Below are 11,814 nucleotides of genomic sequence, written 5' to 3' on the forward strand. Positions count from 1 at the left end.
ATACACATCGTTTGTTATTATTGCAGTCACTAGTGTTCTTCCCACAGATCCCAAACCTGTAACACTGTGTGTGTAACATGCACACTCAGCATTCTGGCTTGTTCCTCTCTTTAGTCTCATGCCATGGATTCCACAAGATATTAGAAACATTCCATTGAGATTTGAGAACTCATTGTCATGGTCCATGAAACCAGTTGACCAGAAATCAGCTTCTGCTTTATTACATAATTAGTGCTTAATTATGTGCATAATTATATGCATGCTTAATTAGTGCATAATTATGCTGGAAGTATCAATTTAAAGATAAAGTGCAGCCATGAAGAGATGCACATGTTTAGAAACAATACTTAAACAGTTTGTGGTATAGTTTTAATGACTGATTGGTATTAATAGACCGATACTGTATGTGTTAAGAAATCATTCCCCACACTATCATACCACCTCCACCAGCCTGGACTGTTGACACAAGGCAGGTTGAGCTCATGGATTAATGTACTTGGCACCAAACCCTTTCCCTATCATCCATGTGCCTACGCAGAAACTGCGATTTATCAGACCAGGCTACCGAACGTTTGAAGAGGTTAAGCGCCAGTATGTGAAGTTTGCAGGTTAAACAGACTGCCTCAGCTAAAAGTATCAGCAGTGAGAGCATAGGCGTACACCACAAACTAGTATCATTGCATTGCTGAAAATATTTGTCAGCGTTTTCTAATTGATGAATGCTGCAGTCAGTAATTATATACTTGGAGCTAACACACCAAATTGATAAGGCAAATAAGTCTAGACACAAGGCAATTATATTAATACAGTGGCTTAAACTGGATTATTCCTAAACTGTAAATCTCTCTGACAAAATGAGTGCAACATAAATGATAAGACAAAAAAGTGGCAAAAGATGAAATCATTTAATCTCATTCAATAATTCACTCATACCATGACACTTGAAAGTAAACAAAAGGTAAAACTAATAATAATGACTTTTACAATATGCCATGCACTGTAGGATGTATAAAAATTCTAAGCAGGCCGAGCTCACTTTAACTTTAGATCAAGGTGACAGGAGAAAAATATCTAAGTGACTCTGTGAAAGGTTTCATTATTGAAATACAGGCTGCAGAAACTTCACTCAGTGACACCTGCATCTATGTATAAGACATCAGTAAATAGTGTTTCAACTGTTCTTCAGGTGACTGAGTATGTCTGTGGTGGATGTGTTCAGACTGTCCATAAGAACAGTAAGAAAACAATATCATTGGTCACCTCTATGCAGCGAAGGCAATACAAATATAAAAATGTCCATATCAACAAATAACAAGCCCAAACTCTTACATAACAGAAAGTTCTGCTGTTTTATGTAAAAAACAAAAAGTCTGTAAATAAGCTTTTAATGCAAAATTAATAGGAATAATCATTTTGTATTTCAAATGACCTGAATTATTTTCAAACATAGAATGAAATTTGTTAGCATGTTGTGCAAATTTGGCCAAAGATTTAAACTTGTACATAAATATGTAAGCAGAGTGTATTGCTAGCAAGCCTCAAAGTTTATTATTTTTATTATTTTCAGGATCTTTCCTTTATTCCTGCCTCTTTATGATGCATATCTCTAGTGATATGAAACATGTTGTATAAAATAATTAGACATATTTGAATAAACTTGTGTAGAGTGATTTCTAGTCAATTGTTTAAATACATTTCTATATAAAGCATGGGTATGAAAATAAGAGAAAGAGGAGCAAAATATTTCACTCTGAGGACACGTTCATAGCAGTCAATTTTATTATATATTATATTATATAAAATATTAGTGCATGTCTAAAGAATGGCTTCTTTAAATATGTGCAACGTGAATGTGAATGTTTGCCAAAATTACAATTTAAGAATTAAAATAGGCAGAAACTTTAATTGAATTTTCACAGTAACTGAAGTTTCACAGCTGGTCCATGAACCATTTTCACTGTTTGCATTCATAGAAAAAATATAAATATTCACTGCTATATTGCTGAGAATGTCCTTAGCTTCCATTATAAAAAGACAATCACAACTTCTTTTCCATTGTTCTATTCCATCTTGGATCTCTCCAGCTTGGTTTTGAGAAGTTCCTGACAGAAAAAAAAGAGGTAGTATGTAAACAAACATCTTTATAGCATGCCTTGCCCAATGATTCCACTGTAAAATGTCTGATCCTATGCTCATGATAAATAAAAATGTAACCATGATCACAAGACAGAGAAAACTAATAGTCACTCTACCTCTTCGTCATCCAAAATCACAGGCAGAGATCTGTATAAAACAAAGGGAGGGACATGTAGAACACAAAAACAAAAAACAAAACAATGCATGTACTGTTCTGCAAGGCAGTTTATGGAAGTTATGGAGGTACTGTAATTCTTAATAAAAGTTTTCCAATGCAAGCAATGAAATCTCTAAGCAATATATGCACATCCTAAAAAAAGTGTCGAAAAGAACAAGCAAACTAAGCAGTATTATTTACTCTTCTACCATTATTTTGGTTACAGAATGCTAATGTGTTCAGATTTTAAAGCCAAGTTTGGATGTTCAGGATGTTGGGATGTGGTAGCTCAGTGGTTAAGGTGTTGGGCTACTGATCGGAAGGTCATGGGTTCGACCCCAGGTCCACCAAGCTGCCACTGCTGGGCCCCTGAGCAAGGCCCTTAACCCTCAGTTGCTCAGTTGTAAGTCACTCTGGATAAGGGTGTCTGCTAAATATCGTAAATGTAAAATGTAAATGTTCACTCACACATCAATAGCAGATGGAATGTTCTCTTCCACCCATTTCAGGTCTTCATCCTGGGAGCTCTACAAGACACACATCAGGACTTAATGGCAACACACAAATGATTCGAAATACCCATTTCAAGCCCATTCAAACATGATATAATCTTCTATTCATTAGAAAAAAGTCTATAATAAAATTGCTCCTTCTGAAAATTTGCCTGTACAATATATTGATAAAGGATGCACTAATGAACCAAGTTGTGAACTGATATACAAACGAAATCCCACTCTTACGTCTTTGTTGAAGTCTTTCTTACTGCTGTTTGCCTCAGACTTTGCTCCTCTCATTTTCATTCCCTCTGAAAACAAAAGATGCAACAAGATTCAAATGAACCAGATGTCCATATAATCATATGCTTAATTTAAACTCAGCACTGTTTACGTTGCTCACCTTTCAATGCACAGCAACAAAGACATGGTTTGAGGTCCTTATTTGGAATTATTTTTTTGGAAAAATATAAACTATGTGTAGTGAAGTGAAACTTGAGATCAAACATAAGAATGAGGTATAAATGAGACTGTGCTATGTGCTTTTTATTTTGTAAGAATTTGTGACTCTGCTATTTGTGAAGAATTTGTGACTCTGTGACTATTGTTTTGACTAATGTGCTATTGTTGAACCAGATGGACTGGTTTGAGTATTTTAGAAACTGCTAATCTCCTGGAATTATTCACACACAAGCCTTCAAGCTTGCACAAAATGGTGTGACAAAACAAGAACGTCTATTGAGAGATGGCTGTGTGGATGGAACTATCTTGCTGATTAGAGAGGGGTCTGAGAAGACTGGCCAGACTGGTTCAAAATGATAGGATGGTCTATCTCAAATAACTGCCCTTACTGAGCAGAAACAAAGAACAGGAATACGAGACTACAGTGTGCTCAGGTTCACCTGAAAATGGACAGAATTGAAAAATGATACCTGGTCTTTTTTTTCATGTGCCTATACACACTGTATCCTAGGATTCCTGGTCTGCTTGTTGAGGTTTTACATTTATTTTTTATTTATTTTGTTGTTTCTGTTGACGGATAAAGTGCTTTCTGAATATAAAGAACCTTACCAAATGCTTCATTGAGCATAGGCTCCTTTGCATCTTCTTCATCATCCTCGTCAATAAGTGGAGAATGAGAAAATCTAGATAGAGGAAATTCATATTTATTTACACATACATACAGTCTTACAATCATGAAAGATAGACAGAGGGTTCCATCACATTATTTACTGCACTGACATCCAACTCTGCACTGGCTCTGATCTGCAACTTTGGATGCTTTTATTATATGGAATCCTTCTCTGATGCAACACTTGCTATATCTATCGTATTCAATTCATTCTTCTAACCTTTGACTATTGATAGAGGGTCGTAGCAGCACCATGATGACCAGCAAGATGGTGGAGAAGAGCAACCTCCAGAAAGCATCATCCACCCACAAATCTCTCCAGCCCTGACAGACCAAAAACGCATATCACACGCAAACTAACAGTCAAAGCACTTTCTCTCATAATATCACATCCAAGCAGATGTGAGCTAAGATACTCACTGACTGACAGTCCACAAACTTGAATTGTCTGGTTGTCCATACGAGGAATATTAGAGAGGCTGAATAAAATAGATAATATAGAAATAGAAATATAAATAAAACACAGGAGTGAACAGTATGTCTCTTATACTGGCTCACTGACACAACTGCACACAGAAATCCAGCGTACCCAGCACAGAGAAGATAAGCGTCTTGGTAAAGTGCTGGTATAATGAAAGCTTCACCACGTTTCTGCGTAGCTTCAGCAGCTGAGTTGTTTGAGACAGACTGATGAAAATGTGCTATCCGCCAGTTAAGGAGTTTGACAATTACATTCTGATAGTTTAAACAGATAGAAATTTGAGAATTATAGCACACAAATGGTGAACAAACACAAAAATTGAGAGAATTGGGAGAATTTCTAATTGGGAGAACTCAAATATGATTGGCTGTCCATACGTCAGTGCATGTTCATAAGCTTTTGACAGGGGAATAAAAACTGCTGTACACTATGGCTAATCTAGCTTTTTGGAGCCAGATGTAATCACTAGAAAAAATGAAAAATGGTTCAGATTATACAACAGGTCATTAAAGACCACTAATTTAATTGGGCTGACTCATGTCCATTATGTACGAGTTTCATGAGTGCTCTGGCAGGTTTCACTTGTCTATGTTTGCTACAAAAAATTCCTATATTCTTGAAAGAATTTATGTTACTTGTTGGCTTACTGCACTTACTTGGTGTCAGTCAGTCTAGGTGCTGGCATGGGCAACACACAATGCTCTTGCTATAGCGCTACATTACTACATGTTTAAAAGCAAGTAATCTCATTGATAAACGGGTCATTGTCTGTTAAATATTATAGTTGTGAGAGTTTGGGGAAAGTCTTTCGGTTGTTGCTGATATTTTGTGAAGAACGTACCAGAAGGTTTTAGATCAGTTGTGAAAGACTATGTAATGCATAGTAAATTATTTTTTTAAATACTAATTCAACATTACGCTTTGCTTTTGAATAAACAAACAATTTAACTGCACAGACCAAAAATTATGTCCCTATTTTAAGTATAAATGAGAAGGCCATTTAAACTGCTGGTTTACCAATAGCAATTTTGAAAAATATAACCAACACTAAGTTAAGCCACGTGGATGACAAAGCACATGATGAAATACTCAACAGGTCTCAAAACTCTATGTTACAATGGTTTGTTTATGTTGTATGGACTAGCCAAGAAAGGACTTTGTCTCATAAAAAGGATATCCACCAAATGACACAGGAATCGGTAAAAGAGAGACTGAGACTGGCAATCAGAGCCACTGTGCCATAGAAACCCTGCAAAAATAGCAACAAGAGAAACATGTTCTCTAAATAAATATGTTCTATAAAGACATAACACACTTTAACTTTGAAATGGATCTTAATTCAAAATCAGGTGACTTACCCCTGTTACCCTGAGAACACCCTCCACAGAAGAGAAGATCAGATAAAGAAGGCCTACAGCCACTAGCTTGGGTACTGTAGTTCCTAGCCTAGGTCTGAGTCGACAACAAAGGAATTACTCAAACAGAGACTCAGAACCAAGCTTATTATGACTCTTATTCATACATATGAAAATAGAACCACTAGGAAAACTAAGTCAGAAGTGCAATGTCTGAACTGAATATGTTATGTTACAATGACAAAATTCAGCATCAGTGACCATGATAAAAAAAAGGTTATAGCAGAACATCAGGTAGAAAGGTTAAAGAGCGCCCACTGCTTAAAATATGAAAGGAGCATAATAAACTCAAAATGGTTGCTGTATTATGTTAAATAGAGTCACGGAAGAGGCAGACTTTACTAAAAGAACTTTAGTACGTTATACTCACTTCACAATGCCATAACCCAGACTGACTATGATTAAGAGGACCCGAGCTAGGGATCTTTTCAGTGCAGACACAAGTTCAGCAAAGATAACAGCACTTTGGTCTGAAAACAAAGAAAGAGATATTATCTTATTATTGCTGAATGGCAATGTATTCGATAAAACCAGATGATGTCACAGCACTAACTGTAAGCTCCATGGTATGTGATTCTTTGGTATTCAGAGTAAAACACTGCCTTCTCCAGCATGCCCAGGACAATTACAGCACCGATACAAAACTGGATCCTGAGCAGGTCACGCCAATAACAGGCTAGCCAGAGGAGCCACAGAGCTCCGAACAGCACATACACAATGCACATAGTCATGAAGAACTGTGAGAACAAAGAGAACACAACTTCAGAACCACTTATTTGGCCTCACAGATGCCTGTGACTTTTACTATAGAAATGCCTTAGCACAAATCAACAAATTAACACTGATAATATTTGTTGCCGGAGTAGAAAAAAAAAAAGAGAAATGTTTCTAGAGAATTAAGGCTTTGCGATTGTTTCCAATGACTCAAACACTCCATGATTCAAGACTCACCATCATTAAAGGCCTGTCAGCTGGTGAGGAGTAGTCGTAAGAACCCTTCATTTCTACTGTCACTGTAAGCACACACAAAGGCTTCATTTTCATGTATGCATTTTCCTACTTCTGTTATCAAGCTAAGAGGAATTACTATAAAAAAGTTAAATATGTACTTGTAACTGGTAAATAGTCATTTGAATTGCTGGCTGCATCCTCTGTCTCTCTATTACTTTCATCTGGATATTGCAGTGTTTCGAACTTCACAATAAACAAATAGGGACTGTCTGTCCATGATTTGGCAACCATGTTAAAATACTGTATGGAACAGAACAGGAAATACAGCCATCCTTAGCATTGATCTCCAGATATTTTGTACAGATTAAGCTTGATCAAATGATGTCTTAACACGATTCTGTTAAAATGTGGAAACTGCATGAAAGGATTTGAGTGAAGTATTAGTGAAAAAGAACTCACCGGTTTATCTGTCAATACATGTTTGGTTTGGATTATGCTTTTGTCTTCCTGTAAGTAACAGATGTGAGATTAGCAGAAAAAACCAATAACTACTTTCCTCTCTGAATACATATACCTGTAATATAGTATAAAATGCATATATAGTATATACAGTAAAAATAATTGTGGAATGCTACCCAACACAATGTAGGCAAAATCTAAACAGAATTAGAATATAAACAAACAAACCAAAAATAATCCTGACTTTCTTACTTGAGGCTTGAGAGGCAGAAATGGATGAAATTCTTTGTAGTAAATCTACAATACAATAATGTTGTAATAATTATGCTGTAAAATTTGTTATGACATACAATACAGTGTAATAACAATGATATTTTGCATTGTATATTAAAAAATGGCTGAAGGTTTCTTCACACAGACCATAGGGGTGAGGAGAGCTGAACAGCTGTCGAAGTAGATGTAGCCTTGGCTGTAGAAGCCACTCCAGTCCTCCTTTAGCATGTGATCACAACCAAGCATGGTTTCTGCTGCACTGTCCTACAGGGTACAAGCTTCAGAGCTACAGTCAACAAGTTAGTACTAATGTCCTTTCCTTAAATTTCATGTATTCTTTCATGTGTCTCTTCTGATTTTTCTGAAATCACACTAAGACACCATTTCTTAATGTCTGCAGATTGTCTGCAGATTAAAGACTTACTGTAACAAAAGCAAGCAATTAGTCTTTAAACACCCACACAAACACACCTTGGTCTTATACTTAAGTGTTTTCCTAGCTACATTCCTTTGTAAAATGTTCTTGAACAGCTTTTCTGAATGAGAGTGTGTTTTTCTGCCCAAGAATTGTGTGTCATCTTATAGAGTTAAAAGGTTGGTTTTAAGGGAGTGTGATTTGAGTTTATAGACATTTACCTTGAAATTTGTCTTTCCTAGTGCAAGAAATCACTACTCTATGGCATGTCTGGTAAGGTAAATTAGCCTAGTAAACAATCTCATTTTTAGTCTAGAGCTTTAGCTTTCTCATTTTAGGACATTGTTCTTATACTCACAGGGGTGCCGAATACTTCATTGTAACAGATGGATGAGCGAAGATACCAACTAACATTAAAGGCCAACTTTTTCTGGTTACATGCTGCCTCCTCTCCTTGAACTGAATAAAAAGGAAAAGGGGCTTTTAGAATTACTCACCAAATTATTGTAAGGATTACATTACAATAATTCACAGACATCATCTGCATAGACTAAGCAAAACAGCATCAACCAACGATCATTCTGTTGAGAAAAAATGTCCAACTTGTCTAAAACTTACACTTCAAGAAGATGGAAGTGTTGGAATACAAAGTCTTGCGAAAAATGAAATCCTGTGGCTGAAAAACATAAACATGTTGAATAATACATTTCTGGAGCACTTTGTCTATGAACACAAAATGTCTTAAACAACGCAGTTTAACACCAGTTACATGACACTCAAAATAATCATTTAGTTTTGTTTTTTTTCTCTAGATTTGTGGAGCGTGAAAAAGCTAAATTATAGCTGGGACACAAATGAGTGACAAGCTGACAAACTGGAAAGAAAAAGTGAAATGTCCATAACACATCGTGCTGCAGATAGTAACTCAAATACACATCACGGTCCAATTGTACAGGATTACACTGTGATCTTTCACAATATTTTTTTATGTTTACAAGCTTTTCTGTCTGTACGAGCCATACAGTTTATGCTAGCCTTTAATGATTTCCTAGAAGCTGGAATTTATTCCCAAGACATGCATAACAAAATTGTGTGTGTGTGTGTGTGTATGTATGTATGTGTATCTCCATTACTCAGTTTTACTATACACACTGTTATGTGTAGTGTTCTTTACATGACAACAAGGAGGAAGAAACCAGACCAAATTCAGACAAAATGCATCCAGATGGGTTCTAAGAAAATACAATAGCGTTGTGTGTCATTATAATCAGCCCCAAGGTCAAAAAATGTCTATGAAATACATAACACAAAATAGATTTTTAAGACAATAAATACTACAGATTTGAAATTCTAAGATCAATAACTATTCAAGTTAGGTCAAGTTTCAGTGTAGCAGCTCTGACAACGAGGGGCGTGGCTTCTGTAATAAATTTGCATATGACAGGTGTGACGCTTACTTCCAGCTCATTAGTGTAGACAGACTTAAAGTGTAATTCGCATTATTTTAGAAGATTTCTGCTTTAGCCTGATCATTTAATTACTTTTTAACAAACAAACAAACAAAAACAAACAAACAAAAAAAACCCTGTTCAGGATGTACAAGCTAAATGTTTCTTTTTCTGAAGTGTGATTTGTAGAGTGTAATAAATCTATATTGTACCGAGACCACGTATAAACACTTAAACATTATGAATGTTATATAAACATTTGAGCTGTTGTGATTGTTAGCTAACTGAACTTGATTAGCCGATTGTCATGAGGAAGAGAACATCTATATCTTCTCCAAGTTTCATATGTAGACACTTACCTCGTTATTGTTGATTATTATATTCCACAAAGACACTTCCGCCCCGTATACATGATGTAACGATGATAAAAACAAACACAACGGCACAAACACACAAACACGTGTCATTTTCACAAAGCGATGTGGAACCTGTCAGCTCTGCTCCCTGAGAGCAGGTGGAGGCGGTTGCCATCGTGTGTTTACACAAAATCAGCCAATCAACGATCATCGCAGCAGCGCGTGACTTAACGTGAAGGTGTTGCAGTGTGACGGTGTGAGTTCGCGTGGAAATACGTGCTGTCGTGGTGTTTTATATTCCGGTCGACAGTGAAACCGGTTAAATGTTTATGATGTTCTGCTCGGTCAAGATGTCATGGTGGTGAAAACACGAGTTTAGAATGTGTTTGCGGTAGAATGCCGCATATGTCACCTGGAGCAGTTCCGGGTGGAGACGTTTACCTCCGGGAGTGGAGGGGAGGGGAGGGGAGGGGAGGGGTAGGAGGGAGGAGGGGGTGGCGGGGAGTAATTAATGAAGGGGAGTAATTAATGAGGGGGAGTAATTAATGAGGGTGGAGTAATTAATGAGGGTGGAGTATTTAATGAGGGAGGGTAAATACTGAGGGGGTTATTTAATGGGGGGGGTAATTAATGAGGGGAGTAATTAATGAGGGGGGTATTTAATGGAAGAGTATTTAATGAGGGGAGTAATTAATGAGGGGTAAATAATTAGGGGGAGCATTTAATGAGCGGGGGTATTTAATGAGGGGGTAAATAATGCGGGTGGAGTATTTAATGGGAGGTAATTAATGAGGGGAAGTATTTAATGAGGGGAGAATTTAATGAGGCGGGGGTAAATAATGAAGGTGGAGTATTTAATGAGGGGAGTATTTAATGGGGGTATTTAAGGAGAGGGGGTACTTAAGGAGAGGGGGTACTTACTGAGCGCGCAACTGCCTTTCCAAGCGCTCTTGAAGAAATTAGGAACTGTCATTTTTTTTATTTATTATTAAACATGACATAAAGGCAAACACATTTACTACAGTACTTTTCATGTTAGAATTTTATACAAACAGGAAATCAACATTTCTTCTTTAATGTAAAAAGTAGTTTAAACAGAAGCTGAAAAGGGTTTCATTACACAGCACCCTAGTCTTATTATTTAATTATATTAGTTTACACAAAGGAATGAAGTGACACTGGATGTAATAAATACAGTTTATCACATAAACACACCCAAAGATACGATACTAGTTACACGACTTATATCAGCAAAATCAGATTGGAATGATGGCGCACAACAAACACAGGAGTATCCGGTCATCTCCACATAGGGAGGGTGTGGGTACAGATTCTCATACCATTCACCCGAAAGCCACAAGCTCAGTCTACCTGTTTCACCTGATCATGACTCAGGTGTGGCTTCCTCTTGGTTTGAATGAAAACCTGCATCCACCCCGTCCTTTCTAGATAAGATCGGACAATCCTGCTTTAAGCGCAGCGCCCTGTTCACATTCAGATCGCGGTAAAACCAGCAGAGGTAGAAACCGACATGTGCGTATAGACGGTAGTTTACGGTAACTCCCCATCCATCTGGCAGAAATCTGCAGGTTTTAGTTGTGTTTGTGCGCGCTGTACCATGACAGTCGTTACGGTACGGATCTGTGTATACTGCGTGGTTTGGACATTTTGGATAGTTGTGTTATTTAGCCGGGTTCATTATTATTATTTTTTTCAAAGTTCATGTGGGTTTAATAAAGTGTGCGCTCTGGACATTATGTATCTACTTAGTTTACACATGTAAATTAAATGTAAATCAACAACAACAAAAAGCTTGGACAAATTACCTAAATACAATAATTTAGAATTTCGAATTTTTCATGGTTTGCTTTTCTTTAGTTCTTTCTTTCTTTTCTTTTCTTTCTTTTTTATTTGCATTTGCTTTTGCATTTTTCGTTTCCTTTCTACAGTACTCTTCTGATGCTCTTCTGATACCTTTTTAAGCCACAAGGGGGCGACTGCGACTGCTTGTACGTAATTATTGCGAATGTCTCCTCAAACTGATATTAGTATGCCTTTTGCATATCTGTTTTGAAGACCATGGGTTGGTCCACCCCA

The 11,814-nt window shown here is 36.9% G+C and overlaps 1 protein-coding gene across 2 annotated transcripts; it reads right to left on the reverse strand.

Moving 5' to 3' along the window:
* Positions 1–886: 886 nt before the first annotated feature.
* On the reverse strand, positions 887–9,991 carry LOC132852600 (transmembrane protein 87A-like). 2 transcript variants are annotated; one of them, XM_060879882.1, is made up of 20 exons: positions 9,721–9,991; positions 8,532–8,589; positions 8,272–8,372; positions 7,646–7,762; positions 7,478–7,522; positions 7,226–7,273; positions 6,925–7,066; positions 6,767–6,828; positions 6,369–6,552; positions 6,186–6,285; positions 5,759–5,852; positions 5,576–5,649; positions 4,509–4,615; positions 4,338–4,398; positions 4,140–4,250; positions 3,859–3,932; positions 3,034–3,098; positions 2,762–2,820; positions 2,253–2,283; positions 887–2,102 (listed from the first exon to the last, which is right to left on the reverse strand). In XM_060879882.1, the coding sequence occupies exons 1-20, from the start codon at positions 9,826–9,828 to the stop codon at positions 2,061–2,063; spliced, it is 1,683 nt and encodes a 560-aa protein (XP_060735865.1). In that variant the 5' UTR covers positions 9,829–9,991; the 3' UTR covers positions 887–2,060. The 2 variants fall into 2 exon arrangements, with proteins under 2 accessions (XP_060735865.1, XP_060735866.1); XM_060879883.1 differs by having other exon boundaries at positions 4,140–4,243; positions 4,340–4,398; positions 9,721–9,988.
* Between the last annotated feature and the right edge of the window lie 1,823 nt (positions 9,992–11,814).

Source organism: Tachysurus vachellii, chromosome 10 (assembly GCF_030014155.1).
Source record: "Tachysurus vachellii isolate PV-2020 chromosome 10, HZAU_Pvac_v1, whole genome shotgun sequence".
NCBI lineage: Eukaryota > Metazoa > Chordata > Actinopteri > Siluriformes > Bagridae > Tachysurus > Tachysurus vachellii.

What these genes read in the sequence shown, in the direction of transcription:
- LOC132852600 (XM_060879882.1), bottom strand. Translation starts at nt 9,828, where the DNA reads ATGACACGTGTTTGTGTGTTTGTGCCGTTGTGTTTGTTTTTATCATCG. An exon ending in TTCTGCCTCTCAAGCCTCAA is followed by an intron (nt 7,274 to 7,477) that starts GTAAGAAAGTCA and finishes TGTTACTTACAG; the next exon opens with GAAGACAAAAGCATAATCCA. An exon ending in TATGCTCAATGAAGCATTTG is followed by an intron (nt 3,099 to 3,858) that starts GTAAGGTTCTTT and finishes TTTTGTTTTCAG; the next exon opens with AGGGAATGAAAATGAGAGGA.